Source organism: Zeus faber (genome assembly GCF_960531495.2).
Source record: "Zeus faber genome assembly, chromosome: 11".
NCBI lineage: Eukaryota > Metazoa > Chordata > Actinopteri > Zeiformes > Zeidae > Zeus > Zeus faber.
Window position 1 is genome coordinate 25,609,468 of NC_137205.1, and position 26,194 is coordinate 25,635,661.

Genomic DNA, 26,194 nt, shown 5'->3' on the forward strand with positions numbered 1-26,194 from the left:
TCTGCCAAGCAGCCACAGATGCTTATTTCCACGTGCAAACTCAACCTCCCACCCACCCGTCCTCGCCCCCAAACGTACGCTGTGCCTCACCCAGGCATTTAGCACCTGGCGGATTGCTACGCATCGCGGAGGGGGGGGGCGCAACTAGTGAGTAGCATTCGAGGGGAGGCTTTAAGTTTATGTGCCGATCATAGAATTAGAGCCTAATTCTATTGCTGGTGTTGAATAAGGTTGAATCAGCAGCTGATCTCTGCGAGCTACTTAGAGCGCTTCCTTTAAGTGCTTTGAGAGCAACATACTCAGGGCTGACACGGATCAAATTACATGTCCAGGGCAGATTTGCCACCTCTGCTTTGCCTCTGTGCATTTTGCAGGGTGAGGATGACACAGTCAAGCTCGGTCCTGTTTGCACATTAAAGCCGACATTTACTGTACAACGCCTCGGAGACTACCGCTCCAAAGAGAAAGCGCTGGCACTGAGCCACGCGGGCCAAGAGAAAGGGCATTCGGCTTCTGGATCCTCACTCGCCTGACAGCTGCGGAGACATAAAGGGAGCCGAGAGAGAAGGACAGAAGGGAGGAGACAACATTAAAGGTGGGAAGAAAGGGCTGGGGAGAGGCCAAAATGTCTGACCGGCTGAGGAAATGACAGGTTGGTCGGAGAGGGTCCTGACATCGTATCGGACATCCGCTGTGCCGCAGTCCGATAACACAGTCAGGGATTACAGCAGATTAGCCTGACCACAAGAGCCAAGCGCCGAGAGGAACCAGGCGGCTCGGAAAGTGCAGGCACCTGCTTTTCAGGAAGAAGCCAGAAGGATCAACAACAATTGATTTCTTCGACGACAACATTCATCTGGAAAATCCCGAGGGAAAGGGGATTTCTTTCCACAAGTGGGTTGTACAGCATAGCAACTAGCCCACAGGGCACTGAAAATCCACTGACGGACACTGGATTGACAGATTGATCAGCGGATTCGATACAGAGTGCAGTCCTGTCACCAATGTTTTTCACACTCGACACAAATATCTGTTGTAGTAGTAGCATCCACCCCCAAAAGAACCTTTGTCAAGTATTTGTATTATGTTTGTTGACATAAGATGTTTGTTGACATAAGTATTAAGTGATTGTTGACACCCTAAACTCCGAGGACACCCTCCATCTCCGTAAACCAGTTTGGTGGTTGAATGGCTTCCGTCCAATTTCTGAGCACTGAATGCAGAGAATACAAAAGTTATGTTCATAGACACCATTTTAGACGACACAAGGACCTCTGGCGCCGACTGTCATTGAGTGCATTCCAAACACCAGTCAAGGCTGTTTTTCCTTACCAAGAAACTGAATTTGAATCAGTCAGGCAGAGAACGGTCCCTAAGCAGCTTTGTGCCAATGTGTGTGAGGTTGCTAAATGGCAAAGAACAGCAAAGGGCTGAGAACACAAACTGGCTCCTAAGCTTAAAGTTCCCTTTGGAAAAATAAGGTTTTTCACTTCTACGTACTTGCAATTTTGTTCAGGGTTTTACTTGGTGGTCAATTAACCCCAGATTCGTACCCATTGACAAGAATCAGGTCACTGGGGTGAAGATATCTTCTTGTGACTGTTTGTATTGTATGTATTGTTGTCATCCTTTCAATAAAAAGGAACCTTCCTGAATTATTGCTTCTTGTATGCTGTTTTATTTCTGCCTTAAACTTAGGTAAAATTGGTCCACCTTTCCGCACTCTCCCTTAAATATATCAGTAAAATCTTTCAATTTAACATGTCGTTTCACACTGACGGATGGCGAGTGAAGAAGTGTGTTTGGGGGTGTGTGCATATTTCTTTGTCAGTGTGGATTTGATGGCCTGGAGTGTGGTCTGCTCATAGTCAACGTACATAATTGTGGCAGTTCTGCCTGCCACACGCCACTCAAGTGACGTTTTCAGGGCCCTCCGGCACAGAGACAGAGAAGACGATGGGTTGTAGACACCAGTTAATTGTAGAGAGGAGGCTAGGTGGAATTAGCCAGGAGCAGATAAAACATGTCATGATAAGGCTCCTATCCTGAGTGTGTGTGAGGATGGGGGTTTTGACCTGTTGCTCGTTAGCCCAAGCAACAGGTATGCAGCCACCCGGACCCAGTCACCTAGACCCAGGCCAGGTGTGGCTGCTCAAACCATCCCATCCCCACACCACAATAATGATAACACAGCTTGTCTTTTTGTGCTTGATCTATTTAAACATATAGGACAGTATACACACACGTCTACCACCAAATAGTACTACGGGTTGGGTAAGTAAAGGCTTATTTGGTGAATGTTCACTTTTTCACGAAGCACCGCACAGGTCTGAGTTCCACCTGGGGCTGGACCTATTCCACCACCTTTTCAATACTGATAGTAATCGAGAGTCCTAAACATCAAGCGTCAGTCGATACAGAGTGCCGAAGCAGATTGATTACTTCCATTGAACAGAATAGAGTTTGACCATTTGTTCAGGGTTAACAGAACATAATGCTCGACATTTAAACCATTTTCCGAATAAGGAACATCTAACATGGACAGAAAGTCAAGTCAATAATATAATTTTATTTCACATATCGTGTAGCGTGTCATATTTGTAAATTAAGGATATTCTGTAATATTCATACCCTATTTTAGTAAGACATCAACCCAATACCCAAACCCCACTACCAGTATCTGTATCGCTCAACCCCTAATTTTGAGAGCTGAGCTCCCCTCCTGCTCAGTTGTTCTAGAATCTGAGACGGAGACTAGGCTGAACAAATGGATTAGCTGACAGAGAGAGGAGGAGAGAGAACTTCACTCTGTGGTGTGCTTGCCTTCTGCAACTAAATTAGGAATTCTAAAAAAATGCAATTCCTCACAAAAATGTCCAAAAAGTGAGATGGTGATTTTCAGAATCTGGCCCCTGTAATGCAAGGGCAACTGAACCGTATCCATCTGCCTTGGATGATGAAGGGAGTTTTGGTTTTTTTTGGCAGGGGGCGGGTTGGGAATAAGATGCACCAGCATTGGGGCACCAGAGCAGAGAGCTGCACAAGATAAAACATTCTCCTCCCAGGAATTCAACTCCATTACCTCTTAATTGCACTGGCCGGGATTCCAAGAAAGAAAGACCAAGAGGCTTCCTGGAAACCTAATTAGTGCACCGCGATAAAGTAGCGACAACGAGCAAAGCAACAGGGCCGAGGAAGCTCTGAAACACGATCAATCTCAACGGTTGCGTCTCATGATAGCGTTGGCTTCTATACTATAACACCAAATCTGTAACCCCCCCCCCCCCCCCCCTTCCCCCAACAAGCCCACACAAGGAATGGTATTTTTAGCGCATCACCCTATCTCCGAGATGGAGCGCGTAACTCCCTCTCTGCAGGCTGGGGCTGCCGGGCCTCTTTTTATTTTAATCCAGACTGGAGAGAGGGAGAGAGGGAGAGAGAGAGATAAGAGAAAGTGGGAGAAAGAGGGAGAGAGACAGAGAGACAAAGAGAGAGAGAGAGAGAGAGAGAGAGAGAGAGAGAGAGAGAGAGAGAGATAAGTGTGAGTCATCCAGAGTTACCTTTGTGTCACTGTGGCTCTGTTCCTATTCACCATCTCACTATCTATCCCTCCATCTGTCTTTTCTCGGCTTTCCACCCTTTTGTTGCTGGAAAATTCTATCTATCTATCTATCTATCTATCTATCTATCTATCTATCTATCTATCTATCTATCTATCTATCTATCTATCTATCTATCTATCTATCTATTTATCCAATGATGAATTTTCTCCTCCCTCCCTCTATAATTCCAAATTACGTCACATCTAATCCAATCTCAAAGTTAAATGGAGACTAATAGGCAGTCTTGGCATCTCGTTCGTCACACAAATTTCTCCACACAAAGATATTATGCCGCTTATTATGCCGTAACGATGGATAATGAATATAATGCAGTATTTCCATAAAAGCTTGATACTGGGTGCAGCTGACCAAGACAAAATGTAGGTTCGATTTGCACACAGGGTAAAATGCTCGATGTGTGTGTGTGTGTGTGTGTGTGTGTGTGTGTGTGTGTGTGTGTGTGTGTGTGTGTGTGTGTGTGTGTGTGTGTGTGTGTGTGTGTGTGTGTGTGTGTGTGTGTTCTTCTCCCCAGATCGCCACCTTGCCGTGGTGAAGCTTGTGTGTTTGAATGAGCCTGAGACAATGCCGTATGGAGCTTTGCAACTGGTAGGATCACGCATGGCGGTAACGTAGATGGGGAGGTTCCAGACGAAGTGTGATCCAACCAAGACCTTAATGGTGGAACTGGTGGAGGATGACGGCAAGTCAGAACAGCCCTGAAGGGGGATGAAAGCTGGAACAGAGGGTGATCCCCATTCGTTATGGACCAATGCCATTGGAACCTGGCCCCCCTCTGCCAAGGACCTTGTGGTTGCTGCAGGCACTTCAGCCTCTCCACGTTAAAAGATCTCTGCTCAACATCCGTTCCTTCAGGGCCGTGAAGTCTGGCAGTCCTAGCAAAAACCTGGCACACAGGCGACGGGTGGCTTATCTCGGTCGTTAAGCTCTTCGACTGAGGCAGAAACACTTTTTTGGCAGTAGCACCCATGACTGAGCAGTCCCTTCCACTCTGCTCACCCTTGCTGGGGAAGGGGCTCAAAGGGTATCCTAAAAATAGCCTGTCTCAAAAACTCCTGCCTGTACTACAACATCCAGGGAGATCACAATCACACAGTCAGAAACAGAAACAAAAGTCTGGTGTGGGGATGGTCTGGTTTGAGCAGCCACACCTGACCTGGATCTAGGTGATTGGGATCAGAGTGGCTGCATACCTGTTGCTCATTGGTTTGACTGACAAGCAACAGGTTAAAACCCCCATCCTCACACACACTAAGGATAGGAGCCCTGTCATGACATGTCTATCTGCTGCTGGCTAATTCCAGCTGGCCAACTCTCTACAATCTTCTGGTGTTTACAACCCATTGCTTCTGTGTCTCTGTGCCGGAGGGCCCTGAACCCGCTACCTGGGGGAAGGAGGCCGGTCGACCGTGGTGTTGTGGGGAACCAGGTCCTCTGGAAGGGGACCAGTTAATTTTAGTGGACAATTGTTTGTATAAGGTATGGGAACCCAGTTTCAGAGTCCGGTGTTTTTATTATTTAAGGCATAGGAATCCTGTGTCAGAGTCAGTCGTTTTAGTTATAGGAACCCTGTTTCAGAGACTGTTTTAAGCATGTTTTTGTTCTCTGCTTGGTGGTGGGGGAGGGGGCTAGGCTTCGGCCAGGAATTCTCCCTTGCCTCAGTTTGGTGTCGGGGTATGTGGTATGGAGATGGTCTGGATTGAGCAGCCACACCTGACCTGGATCTTGGTGATCGGGATCAGAGTGGCTGCATACCTGTTGCACGTTGGTTGGTCAAATGAGCAAAAGGTTAAAACCCCCATCCCCACACACATTCAGGATAGGAACCCTGTCATGACACATGTCTATCTGCTCCTGGCTAATTCCAACTGGCCAACTCTCTACAATAGACTGGTGTTTACAACCCACCATCTTCTGTGTCTCTGTGCTGGACAGCCCTGAACATGCCACTTGGATGGTGCGTGGTAGGAGAAACTGCCACAAAAAGTATGAACAGAAACAGATAAATATTGGAGGCTGGAACATGTGGGCCCTCATGGACAACCAATCCAGTGATGGACCTGAAAGATGAACTGCCATCATTTCCAGAGAGCTAAGGAGATTTCAGATTGATATTGCAGCCCTCTCCGAAACCCGACTGGTTGATGAAGGGCGGCTGAAGGAGGAGAAAGGCGAATATCCTTTCTTCTGGAAAGGAAAACCTGCTGATGAGCCAAGGATCCATGGTGTGGGTTTTGCCATTAAGAACAGCCTCATCAGCCAACTCTCTGAACTCCCTGTGGGCATCAATGAACGGCTAATGACCTAACGATAAACCTGATGCTTGCAGACAGCCTAAAGGCCACCATTTTTAGTGCTAACTCTGGATCAGTCCCCAACCTGCACTTCCTGCAGGGGTCAGGTGTTCGGATGCACCGCCACAGTGCTACCGCAGACTCCAGGAGGCAGGAGTGCCACAGGGAGGAGGAGGTGCCTGAGAATGACAGTTGCCCGATGACCAGCCCTGCATCCGGCCTAGGACCTACACGGTCTTAGCCAGGTCCCTAGCTCGTCCAAGCAACCTGGAGGAGAACGTCCGCTGCATCCACCTGAAAGCTGCTCAAACTCCTGGGCAGGGGTGCTGGCGCTGTGCACAAACCCGACCACGTTCTGCGGGACTGCCCCATGATGGAGCTCCGACAGGTGGATGGAGTCGTTCATCCAACGTACCGGTAAGAGTACAAGGGGGAAGACATCAGGCTTTGCTGGACTCTGGCTGTACTCAGACGATGGTCCAGCAACGCCTGGTTTGACGGAAGGTTTGATGGAAGTGTCACGGGTGGAGACTCACATGGTATCCAATGGTATGGCTTGAAATTTGTTACAAAGGGAAAAAGCATAAGGTGAAGGCTGTGGTTAGTTGCCGCCTGTCCCACTCCCTGATTTTGGGTAAGGATTGTCCAGGGTTAGAACATGACACTTTAATGAGGTAGGCTGGGGGAGTGCACTTACGGTCGGTAGGGAAATGTAAATGTTGAGTGGCACAGGGACGCTGTGTTGTTAGTCGTTGCTACAGGGTTAGGAAGGAGTCCCCACTGGGGACTTCCCTGGACCCCGTGGTGTTCTCCACAGATGATCTTTGAGCAGGTAGTTAAAATCTAGGGCGAATTGGTGCGCCCAGATGCCACGCTCACTCATCCGTTTTCCTCGGTGATTAGACACAGCTTATATCGAATGAGCTGTGACACTCAGTGAGGAGAGGAAATTACCCAGGTTTTGCTTCTGAAAAGCCACCGGGAAATGCTTTTCCTGGCTAACCATAGCCCGATGGCCAGTCACCTCAGGCACGATAAAACACTGCAGTGGTTAATGGCCTGCTTTGGGCAGATATGCGTAAATGGTGCATCCCGTGTCCCGAATGCCAATCAGTCTGTCCTCCGGCTCCACCAACCGTGCTGTTGAGGCCCCTCCCCTTGTCGAGGCAGGGAACGAAGGACTCTGTATGGACCTCACCGGGCTGTTAAAGCACAGCGCCCGTGGGTATTGTTCTGTGTGTGGCGCAGGAACTGTTGACCAACTCCCTGAACATCCCATAAGTGAGAACATGGGAGCATCAGCCAGTCAGAGAGAGGTGCAGGATGCCATAAAGAAGATGAAGAACAACAAGGCGACAGGACCTGATGGCATACCCCGGCCGTGCCTCCAATTGTTGGTTTCGCTTGTGTTTCTATTTGTCCTCCTTTTCCTTGTGTGTCCTGTCTTTCTCTGTATGGTTCTGTGTTTGTATGTTGTCGTGGACGTGACTCAGTTGGCACACCTGCAGACAATTAGCGCCTCATCTCACTTTTACAGCATTTACACCCCAACACTTCACCCACTCTTCGCCAGATCATTGTTTCAGCTCTGTGACACTACATACTAGCCAACTTCGATCCGAGTCTCTTTGATTGCTTGTGTCCTGTTTGTTCCTCTCTTACCCGTTTCTCCATGTCCCAGGATCTTCCCTCGTGGCTGCTGTCCTGCCTGCCTGTCTGCTGCCATTTCCCCTTCTACCCTACCCACCGACTATGCACCTCCATTCCCCGTCATCCCTGCATCAGATCCTGCTCCCTGACTTCCCCTCCATGCCAGACCCTCATAAATCAGTAAACTTTTTCTTCCTTTCTATGTCTCTGAGTCTGTGTCCTGCATTTGGCTGCCCAGTCATATACTCCAGATACTGAGACTGCCGCATGACAATATGTCAGCCACAGTACTAAGTGGCAGTGGAAATTAGTCTACATTGGAGTCAAGCAGGGCTGTGTCATTGCCCCTACCATGTTCTTCATTTTCATAGCTGCTAACCTCCATCTCATGGGTAAACATCTGCAGATGTGAATCTTGTACAGAACCGAGGGACAACTTCTGGACATCAACAGATTCAAGGATAAGAGCAGAACCACCACCACCTCCATCACTGAGCTGCAGTATGCCGATGACAATGCCCTTGTGACCCTCTCATTAGAGGACCTAGAGAGCATTTTGGATGCCTTCACCAAGGCATACAAGCAGCTTGGTCTGGCTCTTAACATAAGACATAACATAACATAAGTCTATCAGCCACCACCCAACAGAAATACTCCTGCCCTACCCACAATCACGTCTGTTGAAAATACCAACCTGGAAAATCACTCTCGGCTGCCTCCTATCATCCAAAGCTGACATTGATGATGAAATACATCCACCGCCTCAGTTGTGCCAGCTGGGTTTTCTCAAGACTGAGAAAAAGGGACCTCCATGCCTGACTCTCGTCTTCCAAAACAAGTCCTATACTCCCAGCTTCTCATAGGGATGCCTCGGGAGGTTCAAAAGAAAAGGTATAAGGGCAACATTTAAACAAACATCAAAATTGCAACATAGACCTTGACACCTGGGAGGACACAGCAACCGATAGGGCGACTTGACTTGGAGAAAAATTGTCTGGGAAGGTGCTGCTCTTTATAACAACGATCTCAGCTGTGCTGCAGAAGACAAGCTCAGACTCAGAAAAGAGAGAGCTTCCACCAAAAAGGCTCAAACTAAACCCACGACCATCACCACTCACCCCTGCCCACACTGCACCAAAATATGCGGCTTCAGGATAGGCCTCTTCGCCCACCAGAAGACCCACAAGGACCAAGAAGGAGGACAGTCATACTCGACCCCGAGTGATCGCTGATGATGATGGTGTGTGTGTGTGTATAGTAAATGAACAAAAAAAAAAAGCGTAAACACATTGATAAACGTCTTCCGCCTTTCTCGATAACACACTTTACTGCATTGTCCTTCAGAGTGCCCCGTTGAAACCCGTAAAAAAAACATTTGTGAGATTTGGCGTGTATCCCGCTCCTCTACTACGGCATATGTGGTAAAAGGATTTAAGCAGGAGAATCGTATTAATGGTAGAAAAATAGGACGATCTAGTGTGATTATCCCAGATAGCAGTAAAGTAGTCATTAGTGTGGGAATGTCGAGATTATCTGTGGGGATTATTTTGTCCCCGTCGGCTGCCAAAGTGTGCGACGAGATCAGCTGATGAGTCAAGCTGTCTGTCATCCATACCTTTTCCCCGTAAAGGATATAGTCACCCTTTGTTTTTTTGTTCTAAGCACTTTAATTTTAGACTTTGGAATGTTCCCCAATGAGGCGCACAGAGTCTGCCTCCAGTTTTCTCCCGTTGTCACATCAAAGTCCATCGAACGAGGCGACTTTCCACATCTTTCTGTGTTCATGCAGTCGCTGTGTGCTGGTGTCTGACTAAATATCACAAGTAGTGTACCATTAATTCAAATCTGGAAACAGTAAGGGACACACCCTGAAACTTAATTGTGCACATTAGCCTCGTCAAAAATGTTCTCATTGAGATGCAAGGATCCGTTCTTTCCATTGTATCCTCTCTGTGACTTGACAGTATGACAAAGGACTCTCCATTGTACCCTCTTACTCTCCGCCTTTCATTCTCCAACCGCAGATGGATGCTTCGATTTGGTGACGCTCACAGCGGTGAAGGCCAAGTGCTGATTAAATTGATAATGTTATGTTCCCAGTATTATATCTAATGGAGGAGGATGTGGGAGACAAATGGCAGATGTGCTTAAAAGGCTGCGCTTGACAGCGAGCGCGCCGAACTTGGGGGACTGAGATCTGTGTAATTGTCGGCAAAATGATGGAGTAAGAGACTGTGATTGGTTAATGACGCCTGTGAGGTACGGTGGGAACAGTGTAGTAACAGACCGTTCTAACACATCAGAGTTGGGGAATATGTGCTGTGTGAATCAGCAGTATGTCCAAACAGAATGGATGTCTCCCACTCTGTATGTCCCCAGACACATTCCGTCTCACAAAAGCATTCGCACAGGCGCACGCACGCACGCACACACACACACACACACACACACACACACACACACACACACACACACACACACACATACACATACAGAGTCACAGACGTGCGCAAACAACACACACCCATGCGCTCAGTCACAAAAGCTGTGCCAGAACGGATCTGTGCCTGGCTTTCACGAACCAGGAATAAACAATAGCAGCTCAAAGGCCTCGGCACTGCAGTAACCATCACGTTTCATTGGCAGCACGGAAACCTCCAACATATACAATATGCTCGCTGTTAAAAAAAAAAAAAAAAAAACGGAAAGAAAGTAAGTGTAAACACGAGAGAGCTGTGACAATTTCAACCCCGTGGTTGGAGCCTCGTGACAGCACAATGTTATGGTGACAAATGCTTTACCATCATCATGAACACATCTTTAGGAGATGTGCCATGCCCCGCGGGATGCAAAACGAGGATGTCGCACACATGCTCAATGTCTTTCAGGTTCTCCCTCCCTCTCTCTCTCTCTCTCTCTCTCTCTCCCTCCCTCTCTCTCTCTCTGTCCCTGAACCCGCACAGTGCAACAAGAAGCGATGCACAGGAAAACCAACGTTTCCACATGGACTCCATGTCCGTCACGCAGACGCCATATCTCCCTTGTACATATGGAAATGCAGAATGGATACTGGAATGAAGCTTAATAAAACATTGGGAGATGAAACTGGTTTGGCTTAATCTCATTACATTGGGTGCCTGAGGCCTTCCCTTCCCCTATTTATAGAACTCTGACAGAGAGGAAGGCAGGCCTCCGCGTGTGCTCTACTGGCTGGTGATTCAGTGGCCAAAAAGAGTGACGGCGGACGGCACCAATCGCACCCGGCGCATGGCACAAATTTGACGTGACAAAATGCACAATTGTCAGTGATCTGTAATGGCAGCCACCCTCGGTCTACGCTCTCCAGACGCGTGCTCTGTCCTCTGTTTGCCACGTGTACCTTATGTTCTTCCATGCTCTTATCTTCACACCTTCTTCGCGTAGTGTCGCTTCCCCTTTTCCACCTGCTTGACTCAGAGAGCTGGGTTGGGAGTTCTCCGTTTGTCGGAGCACACGGGGAAGTCGCCGCTGCCGCGCGTGGAAGCCTCTCGTTACGCTACGTGTTATACTACTATCTGATATATTGTGTTATTCTAAGACATCTTCCACCTCCATAAAATGTGAGGTGAAAGATATATACAGTATATACAAGCAGGTTAATGCTAGGCGGTATGGCCGAAATTTGTAATATTATACAGTATATGGCAAGACAATATCTGATAGTCTTTGGTTTTTTCCAATAAAAATATGATAAACACAATGATTGGCGTACACAAGCCATTTACATCGTTGATTTTTGCAATATCAGGCCACGTGACATTAGAGCCGTTGCAATATTCACTTTACCGTCTCATCGCAAATATTTGAGCAGATCGCAAAGTTTTTGTAAAATGTTTCCACCCAAATTTCCAATCCGAATTTTAAATCTGTGATAGAAATGTTGCAATGAATAAAATGTCAACTAGGTGCGTTTCCACAAACCATTGTGTTGAAACAAAGAGTCTACCCAAATTTTTATGTTCCAATCGTCAATACCAATAAATGGAGGTGCAGGTGATCAAGCCCCATCATGTAAATCACACTGTAGTGAAACATGGTACAGCCAGGGAAGGAGTCCATGACCTGACAAGCCCAGAGTCAACCCGGCCCTTGGGGCGAATATATTCTTTTAAGTTTGAAAGGCAAGTTGAAACCTGACTTTGGCAAATTACGCTCTCACCCCTGACTTTTAACTGAGGAACTACAATTCGAGAGTGTTTCTCCCCACAGGGGAAGAAGCCGGGTTTATAATAACTACACAAGTGCTTCTCGTGTTAGCAACGGTGATTAATCTAAAAACACTTCACCTTCATCCATAATGTACAGTTATTGAGCGATTCCACAAATTGTATGGCAGCCGTACAGACTGCCCGAGCCCCTTTTCTTTTGTTTCTCGGACCAAAAAAAATTCTGCTTCTGCTCCTTTTTGTTTTCCTCGGCGGTCCGTACAACACTGATGCAATAACCATCACAATTTTTTTTCTTCTCCCCCGCTCTCTCTTAGACATGGAGCAAAGTGCTCGCCGCATTCATAAAGATCTGTCGAAGGAAGCCATTGTGTACACATAAATAGAAACATGCAGTGAACTGTGCACACACACACGATGCCCCTGCAATCCCATGCAATCATTACAATGATATTGAAGACGGAATGTAGAGGTGGACGTCGCCCGCTCGTATATTGGAAAATATAAGACGAGGAAGATGCAAATACAGCCAGGGGATATCAAGTCCAAGTTCAAGTTCAAGTACAAGAGGTTATTGGGGATGGCTATCGGTGCTCTCATTAGATATATACACACAAGAAATGTTTGAGAAGCGTTCATCCGTAGTTTGCAATTGTTGTTGTATGAAGTTGGGAAAATTGCATTGTTTATTGTCATGCAGGCTGCATGACAGTAAACAAGGAATAAAGACAGCCTTTACTGTATATATCATGATGCTACAATAACAGAACCCAAAAGCCCTGGATACAACCATGAAGATTGAATAGATGAGTCTCTGAATGAAACATCCTGTGTTCATTTTTTACCCAATTACTCAATTGTTCAAAAGCTGATATGACTGCGATTAAAATAAATAAATAAATAAATAAAGATTTAAAAAAAAAATAAAAAAAATAAAAAAACCATGAGCAGGGGTTCCAAAGCTCCTTTATTACATGGTATATACCGCCTCCCGCAGAGCTAGTGTGTGTGCTCGGGTGGTGTGACATATTCTGCCGTGACCATCTGTCCTCCCTCTCTAAGCAGCACCGCCGCTCTTTCATAATCGTCCAGAGAGGTTGGCTTTCTGCCAGCAACGTTGGGCGAGGATGCTCTCCTGGGGACTCACGTATAGGGGCTGGAGAGCGGGAAGTCATATGTCAAAAGAGACGCTGCGCTGGTGCTGCCAGGCTGCACCAGGCAAAATGCAGGCTTTTCATCCTTTGCTACGCCTGGGTCTCCAGGTGCACTTTTTCATGGGGTTTTTTGTTTTGTTTTGTTTTTTTTGCTGTGGTTGTTGCGGGTTCCTGACTCATACCGGGCAATATTTATTTTCTGTGCGCGGGCCCTTGATGTACCCTTCATGCATTATTTTTCCCATTCCGCTCGGCGTTCGGCAGGCGGGCGTCGTGTTTGTTTGTTCCTTCCACTCCACTGTACGTGCGTTTGCGACGGGGTGCGGTGACATGCAGCTGACAGGCATTTGTCTGTCTCGCTCACTCACACAGATCGCGCTCGCCCACCCCCTTCGCCCCACCCCCACCCCATCCCCCCAAAAACGCTCTGCGCTCAGGCTCCACAATGTGAGAATGGGACTGGGGACCGGTGGTAGAGATTAGGTGGCTTACATCGTGCGGTCTGTCTCAGCCTACGCAATCTAAATCTGGTTTACACCTTGACGTTGCAGTGATTTGACCGCGCTACACGTGGGAATCACGACAAAAGAGGACTTTAATGTAGTTCTATTTCAAGAAAGCCACTTTGGATGCAAACCTGTTGAGAATATTGCGGAGTTCACAGCCCTGATTGAATACCACTTTTTTTTTTCCCACAGTATTTCAGGATTTCATCAGGACCGTAGTTCAACAAAAATAACAATATTTATATAAATTATATATTAATTAAATTATACTGTAATAATATTATATAATAGTTATATTATATTGTTATCATAATTATATATGAATTATATATCATTATAATAATATAATAAGTATAATAATAAGGCATTAGTCTAACTCTGCATATGCAATTTAATTCAACTAGATAATACAGGAAATATAGATTAAAGAAGACAGGGAATTCCAATTGTATAAATTAACAGAACACGTTCCTTTACAAGAAAAGGGAAGAACAGTAAAATGAGGAAAAAAGTCTATTATGAATTTCCTAATGGTGACTGTTAATGCTGATGTGTTTATTTTCTGGTGGGTAATGGAGGGGATTTTGAAAAAATAATTAACAACTGTAGATCCCTGGAAGGAGCGGTGTTCAAGATCCTCTGGTGTGAGTCTCCAGCAGCTTCCAGGGCGAGTAAACAACATTAAATCTCAATACATTTCTCAAATTATCTTCCCTTATAATAAGCACGACTTAAAAAGCACGAGCGATCCACATGCAGGGGGGTGTGTGTGTGGGGGGGGGGGTTGGACGATTGGCGATCAAACAAAATCATAATTGGAATTAAAAATGATGAACGAGGCTCAATCAAGGATAGTGCGTTCTGTCCTTATCCCGACCTGTCGCTCACTCTTCTCCGGCGTAAATCGAAGTGATAAACACGCTCTGGTTGGACGCGGAGGCTAAATTGATAAATATATGATGACGGAAAGTTGTTTACCCACAGTGCCAACGGCCTGACGCGCAAAACGAGAGAATCTCACACGGAGCTCCCACCAAAACAAATAAATAAATAAAGTTTTAAAAAAAAGCGCCTCTTTAATTTGACAGCCTCTGTCACGACAGTCGACAGCACTTCACATTTGACAAGACACGCCAGTGAACGTGTTTGGAATTGTAATAGGGTGGCGGGTGGGGGGGGGGGGGGCATTCGCCGGAAAGTGCATCTGAAAATTCCCGACGGTATCACTCACGGAAGAATACCTGCGCGAAGAAGAGAGAAAAAAGAGAGAAGAGAATGGAAACGCCACGGCCTGTCAGCGACGGGCGGAGTTCATTCTACCAGCACGGGGATATTAAGATTTAAGGTCCAGTTGGGGCTCGGAGACGGCGTTTCGACAGGGGAGGTCGAGGGGGGGATGAAATGATAGATCCGTGATAGAGCGGCCGCGTGATTAACACAGCCATACTGTAAGCGAGAACAAGGCGGTCAAAATGGAATTTCCGAGGCTTTCAGTCAGAACCAGAGGGAGGCCGAACAATACGCACAAAGAGGGGACAGGAAACAAAGATGGAATCAATACCCTCCCACCCCCCCGCCCCCTCCCACCCCATTTATAGTCCCGAGAAATAAGATGATGAGAGAATGGAAGCCGGCGCGGAGGGGGGGCGCTTCCATGACCAAAGCCCGTAATTTTAACGGACAAAGGAGTAGTACGAACAAGCAGGACCCAAATTGAAAGGTGCCAACGTGGCTTATCAGAGCATCCGCGGAGATGAGTCCAAGTCCAACGGAGAACAGCCACTGAGGACCACCGGGGGAACTGAACGCACATGATCATAAAATAATAACCGCCCGGAGGTCAAGTGAATGAATTACCCCATTGGCCGCGCTAAACGGTGAAGAACTTGTAGATCCGATACGGTTACAACTTTTAATTAACGTGCCATTATGAGCAGCTTAGATTCAAGCACGAGTGATCCGGGGCATTTTATCTAATTGTTGCTTTAATGTTATGTATATATAAGCATCTTTTTGCTTAAAAAAATGTAAAGATAATTTATATGAGGACTGGGAAATAGGTTGATATAATTGATAGCTTGATATGAGGATTTTGGACTTTGTCATATCATTTTTATAATATTGTGATATAGTTAAATGGTGTCTTCAAGGCTGCATTACAGCGATGTGATATTCTTTCCTCAAGTTCATTTTCTGTTTAAGCTGTTTTATTTAGAGCCTCTACCGGCTTGGCCATAAACTCCACATTACTACTGACCGTTCCCTTGTGTTTCTTGTGTGAAAACATCTTGTAAAAGCACAAATAGTCATCCTCAAAATATAATCCAATAATCACCATCGAGGTGTTCGTCGAAAAATATCGGGGTGTTTGATTTTTTTCTCCCAGCACTAGTTGACATTTTTACTGCTGCGATGAGCTGCGCCCGTCCACGGCAGAGGGGTTTCAACGAGCACAATCGTGAAGGAATTGCGGACCGGAAGTCACAAAAAGGCAAAAAAAAAATTCCGGAAGAGCCGAAACCAGCTCACGGGCGCGGCAGCTGCGCATAACTGAGTGAGACGGCGGCGGCGGCGGGGTGGCTGGTTGCGGAGCGCGGGAACGGAAAGTGCGGCGGGGGCCCCCCTGGAAAGGCCTACGGGAGCACCATCCACCAACGGACAGGCAGAGCGCAGGGGGGGGGGAGTGAAAACCCGGAGGGCTGCAAACTGTTAGCGCCGACAAAGTGTTTTTCGCGTCGGCGCTAAGGACCCGGGGAGGGCTCCAACCTGAGATCCCCACATCAGAGCTAAACACGGAGCGCCGTTCCAGTTTATGAAATGCCTCCAGATACTAATTAGATCTGGGGGGTTGCGAGGTAAACACGCTGTGTTCACAGAAGAGCACCGTCCTGCATCTCACACAGATGGCTACGGCGACACAAAGGCTTCGTCAGCGGTAGGTTTTGAAATCGCATTCGTTTTAATCCCGAGGCTTGGCGTTCGCGTTCTGAGACCCGCGCTAATGGATCGTGAGGGGCGACCGATCGGCATAGGGGAGAGGCAAACCCACGGCTCGTCAATCGCCCCTGAAATCGGCTTGAAATTCAAACCAGGTGTGTAAAATATGTGAAGTGGTAGGGGAGGAAGAGAGGCTGCGGTTCAAAGTGTTGCAGGGGAGTAAACATGATAGCGGTGGTGAGACCTGTGACTAAGAGCCAAGGCACTTTCCCGACTGGTAAAGGGGGATTGTTGTACAGTCTTTTAGACCTCGAATGCATGCGACTCGTAATGTATGTCCCACGGTATCACATCGACACCGCACACAAAAAAGACACAAAAAAAACGGGATCGAGCCGCTTTGCCTTTTTTGGTTAAATGAAATCTACTCTACAAATGTACAAAACAAGTAACCATGGCAACAGAATAGTGGAAACAGCTAGGCTCCGCGGCTCCTTCGGCGTCGGTCGTGTATTCCTCTGCGGGAGCTTCCCAGGGTCCTGAGTGGGGCGTCGGGACGTAATGACTGGTACGGCAGCATGAGCACGCCTCCGACAAACGGAGGGTTGAGACTTTTTTCCATATGAAAAAAAAGACCCGGGGAAGAAGGAAGACGAGTCAGGAAGGCAAAGGGTGTCCTTTGCTCAACGCCACCATTTTGTTGGTGGAAATTGTCCGGACAAAGGCGGATCCGCGGGGTGATACTTGGAACCGTCCAAGCAGCCTATCTAGCGTGTTAACACAACACAGTAGTAACACCACACGTAGTCCGTTTTTTTTTCTTGGTGGTGATATCTAATATGTGAGCAACATATCTCGAGAAGGCGATTGATTTTTCTCCAGACAGGTCTCAACAACCCGGCCGCCAACTCCCCCATGCAGCCATCGATCTGTCTGCACTCTCCGAACACCAAGGTCAATGGTCAAGTTCAGCGTCCGCAACGGAGCATTTCAACGCGGAGAACGTCTCACCATCTCCGTGGACTAAATGGTGGAGGCGAGGCATGGGAGTGGGAGCGGCGGCCGGCGAGGGCCTTCAGAGAGCAGCTGTGCGTGACACGGACCCCATGCGAGGCCGGCCCTGGGCTATGACAAGAGACTCTGGATACACATGGCTCAGCCGTGGCTTCTATTATTCAGACGTCAGTGTTCAGGCGGTATGTTGTTCTAATAAATGAATAGAAGGGAAATAAAGCTCTCCACGCAACATAAGTCTCTCCAACCTCACACTAATGAAGACGGATATTACAGACACACCATCACGAATGCACACACAATGAGACGCACGCAAATAACAACAACAAACACGTATCTCACAGCGCAGAAGATGTTTTTGACACCTTCCTACCACATCACTGTGTTGCACAAGTGTACATTGTCAAATACATGGTACACTTGAATTGTGTATACCCCAATCACTCGCAACATTAAAACCACTGACAGGTGAAGTGAATAACATTGCACATCTCATTCCAGTGTCACCCGTCAAGGGGTGGGATATATAAGCAGCAAGTGAACAGTCAGTTCTTGAAGTTGATGTGTTGGAAGCAGGAAAAATGGGCGTGGTAAGGATCTGAGCCACTTTGACAAGGACCAAATAGTGATGGCTAGACGACTGGGTCAGAGCATCTCCAAAACGACAGGTCTTATGGGGTGTTCCTGGTATGCAGTGGTTAGTACCTACCAAAAGTGGTCAGAGGAAGGACAACCGGTGAACCGGCAACAGGGTCATGGACGCCCAAGGCTCATTGATGCGCGTGGGGAGCGAAGTCCAGCCTGTCTGGTCCGACCTCACAGAAGAGCTACTGTAGCACAAATTGGTGAAAAAGTTAATGCTGCTATGATAGAAAGGTGTCACAACACACAGTGCATCACAGCTTGCTGCGTATGGGGCTGTGTAGCCACAGACCGGTCAGAGTGTCCATGCTGACCCCTGTCTACTGCTGAAAGCGCCTACAGTGGGCATGTGAGCATCAGAACTGGAACATGGAGTAATGGAAGAAGGTGGCCTGGTCTGATGAATCATGTTTCCTTTTCAATCATTATGTGGATGGTGTGTGTGCGTTGTTTACCTGGGGAAGAGATGGCACCAGGATGCACTATGGGAAGAAGGCAAGCCGGCGGAGGCAGTTTGATGCTCTGGGCAATGTTCTGCTGGGAAACCTTGGGTCCTGGCATTCATGTGGATGTTACTTTGACACGTACCACCTACCTTAACATTGTATTCCCTGATGCCAGTGGCCTCTTTCAGCAGGATAATTTGCCCTGCCACACCGCATAAATTGTTCAGAAATGGTTTGAGTAACACGACAAAGAGTTCAAGGTGTTGACTTGACCTCCGAATTCCCCAGATATCAATCCGATCAAGCATCCGTGGGATGTGCTGGAACAACAAGCCTGATCCATGGAGGCCCCACCTTGCAACTAATACCCCTTTTACCACTGCACCAAAAACCTGGTTTACACCTGCTAACGTCCGGCATTCGTCACAAGTGGGAAGGGAAAAATTCCGGTCTCAGTTCCAGGTCAAATTGATCAATAGACCCGGGTTTTAATCGGCTCCAACTCCGATCGGCTCTGATGTGAACAGGACACCCACGTCGACCCAGTCATTTTGGCCCCTTTACCTGCGTGATGCGAAGCGCGTTGAAATTCTGGACGTTGCCGCATAAATCGACAAGAATATCTGTGTATCAGGCCAGGCCAGGTGAAATGTTGTGAGTGTGGGGATCGCACCGTGGGGATCGCACCGTGGGGACCACAGCGGAGAACCCCGCTCCCTGCCACCAGAGGACCGGTGTGCGCACCGGCAGCATAGGGTATCTGTGCGCACCTGCTGCTTCTACTGTAGTGTTGGGTCGTGCAAATTTTTTTTAACGATCCGGTTCATGTTTCGTGATTTCGAAAGTGACACACCGGAAAAAAACTGCATTTCTCCTGGAAATGGGGAAGGTGTCAATCGCCTATTTTTAGCGGGTTGACCCGGGTATTAAAAATCCCGGGTCAACCAGCTAATTGAAAACGGTATGACAGGACCTAAAGGATCTGCTGCTAACGTCTTGGTGCCAGATACCACAGGACACCTTCAGAGGTCTTATGGAGTCCATGCCTCCACGGGTCAGAGCTGTGTTGGTGGCACAAGGGGGACCTACACAAAATTAGACAGATGGTTTTAATGTTTTGGCTGATCGGTGTATATGTATATATATATATATATATATATATATATATATATATATATATGCTAACCCTACATATACTGTATATGTCTTATCTATATATTATATATATATATATATACTTACCCTTACCCTATATATATATATATATATAACAACGTTACATTTATATACATATAAATCAATTATTGTTTGCAGTATAAATGCAAACACAATCCCACACACACACACACGCACGGAGCTCCCAGAACAGAGCTTGTTAGAGTTTTCTCTCTCTCTCCCTCTCTCTTTCGTTCTGTCGCTTCGTGGTGCACCGCCCACAGAAGGGCAGGCAGAGTCAGTCCCACTGCACTAATGCATGGACTGCCTCAGAGCGTATCCTGGGGACCAAAATACGAACCAGGCCTTCAATTCCGGTCAGTTGGAGTTCGGCCGATTCCCAAGAGCCAGTCGTGAAGGCCGTCCGTGGCACGGCAAAAAAAATAAAATAAAATAAAATGGAAAAAAAAAAAAAAAGGAAGAAGCAATACACAGGAAAGGGCCCTCACTGCCTGCCTGCTTAGGGGCCTGATACACTCGTGAGTCAGTGTTATCACTTTAATAATCTCCCTGTTTTCTGCCCTGCTCTTCTGGGAGCAGCTCAGTTGGTCTTTTTTTTTTAAGTGACTGGAGAAAACAATTGAGAGTGACCCATGGTGGAGAGTCACAAACACTCGAACACAACTCTGCTCTTCTACACAGACTTCTGCAGGAGGCTTCCGGGGCGGAATGTGGATGATAATAATAATGGATGGTAGCTCGGGAGGTAGAGCTGGTCGTCTAGTAATCTAAAGGTTGCTGGTTCGATCCCAGGCTCCTCCTGCTAGCATGCCGTAGTGTCCTTGAGCAAGACACTTAACCCCTAATTGCTCCTGATGGCTGCGTCCGTCAGTGTTTGAATAATTCTCGGTCGCTTTGGATAAATGTGTCTGCTAAATGTAATGTAATGTCTGGGGGTGGTGAACTTGCTAACACGGAGCCGAGCAGGAACAAGCTTACCTGCTCATATATAATGTACGGACATGAGGGTGGCCGAAGAGATAATATCCTGTGGCTATTGTTGTAGAGCTGTTTTGTCGTGATTGCTCATGTTCGTCTCTTTTAATGCGGTTTATCGGTGTCGTTCCAGCAGGGTTTGCAGTAAGCTGCTTGTTTAACGGGCCATGCCTTTTTAATTTAGCAGCTGAATAATTTCCAGGAAGATATGCTGTAGCACATTGTTCTAGTATTCGCTGGTGCCTCCACCTTTTACCCCTCAGCAATATTTGGAATTTTTCTGAATCGTCTCCGAGAAACACCTGTGTTGGCAAAATCAGAAATCCGAATCATTTGGACAAATACCTCGATATAATAATACCTCGATATGGATAATTTCACGACGTTGCGGACGGGGTATTACGGACAAACAGGTCGAGGCATTGATGAGAACAGCCTGAACAGCGTGGGAAGTTCCGAAAATTGCATTATTTGCCTACATTTAACTATAGAACGATATTATGATAACCGTAATCGCAGACCAACAAAACAAAATTTAGTATCACGATATCGATGTTATGTCGACATATCGCCCAGCCCCATTTCATATAACGCCCTTATCTCTTAAAGTGTGTATGTTGACTATAGCTGATAAGGACCTCCACAACAATATAGCCTGAGCGGGCATATGGCAAATGGCAATACCTCAGTAGATCAGCGCACGCACGACAGCACCCACTAGACCTTTGGAGCCATTAAAAGCCACAGTGCCTCGTAAGTTCCTTATCAGCCGGTCGCCTTCGTTTTAACATGCGCGCAACTGTAAAACATTATTGGCGTTCGTCGATGCGGCTCCTCGCCTTCGAGTGGGCGGGTGACCTCGCTCACGGTCCGGCCGCGCGCCTCAGAACTCATTCGACGGAGCCCGCGAACGCATCGTCGCCGCCGCCACCGGGAGCCCACGCGTCCCGCCTCCCGACGCAAGGCACTTCAGCTCGGTTAACCCTTCGGGGCGTCACTGCATTGTTGTTATTGTGCACTCATTAAAGGGCCTGCGCGTTTGTTATTACTACTGGGAATGTTTGCACCAGAACATACCGTTTATTCCCCACGCTCTTGCTGATAGACGTGTTCGTGGTGCCGTGGAACGAGGATGGCCAGGACATCCGAGACTTTTTCAGCCCCGGACGGTCGCTCGTGTCCACGGCGTTGGAGCGCTCGATCTGCCGGTGGTGGTGGTGCCGGTCGGTGTCGGAGTATCCCCGGTGTTTGATTTTGATGGGCGTCCGCGGTTGTCGCCAGAGGTGCTGCGGGGGCTTGAGGGTCGCCTGCCCTTCCCGGGGAACCGGGAGCGACAGGGAGAGGCTCTTCTTGGAGCAGGGTGGCGGTTCCATCATAGTGCAAGATAATTATAACGAAAAGGGGAAGAAGGAAAATACGGGTCCCCCCTTTTTTTTTTTTTAATAATACCTCAACTTATTGGTTGATGTAAATATGGCTGTGTGTCCGGTCCACCTCAGATCAGAAGCCGCCTCGTGTCCGTCACTGTCACTTGGTCGCGTGTCGGGGAATCAGAGTGACCCAGCGCACAGTTGTCTCCGGGCGGCTCCGGATTTCGGAAAAGCATCAAAAACCGTCACAGTGGGAGATTCACCCAGAAGACGCTCATCCCGGTGTTCGGTGGTGGTCCGCGTTAGAACCGGGCTGCCCGCCGCCGCCGCCGCCGCCGCCGCTTACGCTCCGCGGCGATCCTCGCGCGCCACGGGTCTATGGGTCTCGCGGTGCAGGTGGTGGGAGGCTCGCGCCGCCGGTGCCGCCGGTGCCGCCGCTCCTGAACTTTGACGCCCCGTCATCCATAACGTTTATTTGCAGAATGTATTGCTGCTATGGACGACGAGCCTCTTATTGCGCGGAGACGCTCCGTCCCGTTCCCACCCGTGTGGCGGGGGGGGGGGGGGGGGGGGGGGGGGAGGGAGGGGGTTATTGCCGCCGGCGCGTCGCGCGGGTCTGCCCGTCACCCGCCGTCTCCATCAAAGTGCCGCTTAACGATCGCGCTCGAAGGGGGGGGGGGGGGGGGGGTGCACGCTGCGCGGCGTCTCACGTGTGTGTGTGCGTGCGCCCCGCGCGACCCTCGAGCGGCTCCTCCATGGAAGGGTCAGTTCCGGTGGAGGCGGGATGGCTCCTCAAAACCGGGAACCGGACACACTGGACTTCATCGAGGCGCGCGGTCTCCGGTCCCCTCCTGGCCGGTCGGTCGGTGCATCACTCCGTTGGAGACGGACACGAGGCTCCCGGTTCCTCCCAATGTTTCCTCCGCGGAAATGAGGAGGTTGGATGGTTTCACAGTCTCTCTCTCTCTCTCTCTCTCTCTGTCTCTCTCCCTCCCTCCCTTCTCTCTTCTCTCAACTACATTTCCTCCCCCTTCTTTCCTTCTCCCCCCTCTTTCAGACGCTTTCTCTCTCTCTCTTCACTCCCCTTATATCTTCCTCTACACTTTATCTCGCTCCTCTCCCTCTCTCTCCCCCCTTTGTCCCTCCCCTCTCCCCCTCCTTCTTTCCTTCTTCCCCCTCTCTCTTGTGCTTCCTCGCTCTCTCCACTCCCTTTATCTTCCACTCTACACTTTCTCTCTCTCTCTCTCACTCTCTTTCTCTCACTCTCTCTCTCTTTCTCTCTTTCTCTCTCGCTCTCTCACTCTCCACCAATTCTTTATCAATTCTTATGAAAAACATTTCTTCATCTCACTCCCTTACTCACCCTTGCTCTCTCATACTTCCCTCTCTCCCTCTCTCCACTACATTTTCTCTCCCCTCCCACTCTCTTGTTCCCCCGTCGATCTCTCTCTCTCTCTCTCTCTCCATCTCTCGGTCTCTCTGTACTCTTTATCGCTATGCTCCCTCTCTCCACTTCATTTTCTCTCCCTTTCCTGTTCTCCCCCTCTCTCTTGTTCTTTCTCTCCCCCTCAAACCCTCTATCCCTCTCTCTCTCTCTCTCTCTCTCTCTTTCGATCGACTTTATCTCCCCCCCTCTCTTTCGCTCTCCCTCTCTCCACTGCATTTGATCCCCCCTTCTCTATCTTTCTCTTCACCCTCCCACTAAAGCCCCCCCTCTCCACTATACAGTTCCCCTCCCTCTCTGTCGTTCTTTCTCCCTCCCCCTTACCATCTCTCCCATCCTGCTCCCTCCCTTTACTATCTCACTATGCACTCCCACGTCTCCCTTTCTGGCCCTATACCCCCCCCCCCCCAATTTAATTTGGTTCAACAAGGCTTTATTGTCATGACCATAAATAAGTACAGTATTGCCAAAGCTCATTGTGCGGATAGGATAGAAAAGTACTAATATTAACAGTGGACAACAATTTTAAATGAAACAGTAACACACGATATCTAACATTATTAAGTACACTGTCCTGCTATAACACACACGAATGCACCCATATATACATATACTATGCTGTATTACTGTATATATACACATACATAAATAAATACATAAACTGTACATACACATTCATAGATATGTCAGACAAACTGTATGCAGATGCATGGCCCACATGCCTCCCTCCCTCCCTCTCTCTCTCTCTCTATCGCTCTCTGTACTCCCTCCCTCCCTCCCTCTCTCTCTCTCTCTCTCTCTCTATCGCTCTCTCTACTCCCTCCCTCCCTCCCTCCCTCCCTCCCTCAACAGGATCCATGCACGACTGGTGCTTGTCCTCCTCGAGGATTTGTCAAACCTGAAGGATTTTACTCCTTCTAATTGCTCGTCCATTCTTTTTTCCATCCGCCTGACTGAGGGCGAGTCCTTGAATGTAAACACAAAGAATTGCTCAACCGATGAGAGCTAAAGGGGTTGGGGTCTGATAGCGGCGCTATTTGAAATGCTGGGATTTGATAGTCTGTTTGTGACATAATTTCCTTTGTACGATCCAATTCAACCCTTAAAAAAAAAAAAAAAAAAAAAACGAACCGAAAAAACAAACAAACAACAACTAACCAGTAAGGACTGTTTAATTTGACAAAAATAGAAACCTTATTTTTGTGGCCTTGGGGATGTATTTGTCATTGGGGATGGGTTGGATGAAGGCATTTAAATAAACGTTTCTTTCCATGCTATTGGTTTTAACACCCTGCCAGTGTGTGTTAGGGTGGCACTTAAATAGTTAAAGGGACTGAGACTCGAATAGCACGAAGGGAAATAGAAAACAAGCTACGATTTATGGAGGCATGAATTCGGTGCCAGTGTATCCTGTGCCACTTTAGACAATTAATGGACACATCCACCTAGGTCCATGTTTTGAACCAAGCATTGCCACCTACACAGGAAGCCGTAAAGTCTAAAGAAATTATACTGAAACTATCTATTTAGAAATAAAATGATGTGGCAATTATTCAATGTATGCATCGTGGAAAAAGCTAAGACACGAACCGACCTCTCTCAACATGTTTTCAAATGGTACTTCGGAGGAGAGCTCGGGAACTGGAACTTTTTCTATGAAAATATTTTTTACGGAGCTGTGAGCGACAATCCAGCCCAGGTCCCTCGCTATGTCTGCTGTTGTTTTTGTTCTTTATGTGGGATGTATGGTGGCCAAGGTTCCAAATGATTCATAATTAAAAACAATATGGAAGAAGCCCGAAGCAACCGGACCTGTTATTGACTCATTTATCCTTCAGAGGTGAGGTGGGCTGAATGAAGGTGCTGGTTGTGCATGTGGCCGAGGCTGGTTGTGGAACTCACTGTTGAGCCTTCTGGAGATGCAGTGGGCCTTATTCAACATAACGGTGGAAGAGGGTGCCGATTGGAGTGGCGGTGGTTTTCGCAGTTTGGTAACCGACTCAAAAACCACCAGCAAGATTGCAGGATTCCATATAATGCACCACAAATGATGCTGGATTGATGCCACTGTTGAACCAATCCAAATACGCTGGTTAAATACATTGTTATATCGCCATAAACAAGTATTTTCTCCAAATCAATACGTGATAAGTATCATGCCTGTTGGCTCCATCCGATGCTGATTTGGAGAATTGCAGGGCTGATAACTCACCAGTTGCCCGTATTGGTGTTTTGGCAAAAGAATAACAACAACAATGACAACTACAACAACAATGCATGTATACATGTATGTTACCAGAGTTATAAATGATTAGAAAGAGACTTGAATCAGACCAAAAAAACCTTAACTGCCAGTGAATTTGTGAGACAAGGGTCATTGTTGGAGATATGCTGCAGTTCTAAATAGAAACAATTATTTTGTTGTTATTGCTTATTTTGCCAGGTGTCTGAACAGCTCCTTACATAGTGGAGTCAACAAGACAATCATCAGCAGTTCTGGTTGAACACAAGTATTTTACCAAATGCCAATTATTATGGACAAGCCCGTGAAATACATAATTTAAAAACAATTACACTCAATGCACCCTGTATATTTTACTCAAAACACAATTAATTGGTAGGCCTGCATGGCCCAGTTCTGACTTGGCGAGCTTCTGTACGTGAATGAGACAGACTTATACGCTTCTCTTGGAAATTCGAAAGTCTGAAGAAGTTAACTTGGTGTGTGGTGTCACCCAGGGGTCAATTCGAGGACCCCTGT

General features: G+C 47.6%; 1 protein-coding gene across 1 annotated transcript in view; it reads right to left on the minus strand.

Annotated features, from left to right (window-relative positions):
• Positions 1–21,995, minus strand: part of pde4a (phosphodiesterase 4A, cAMP-specific) — a gene marked incomplete at both ends in the record, with an annotated part of 44,887 nt that extends 22,892 nt beyond the window's left edge. Inside the window, one exon of the mRNA XM_080009151.1 lies at positions 21,697–21,995. Coding sequence (XP_079865277.1) covers positions 21,697–21,995 — 299 coding nt within the window. The remainder of the gene's footprint in view (positions 1–21,696) is intronic.
• Between the last annotated feature and the right edge of the window lie 4,199 nt (positions 21,996–26,194).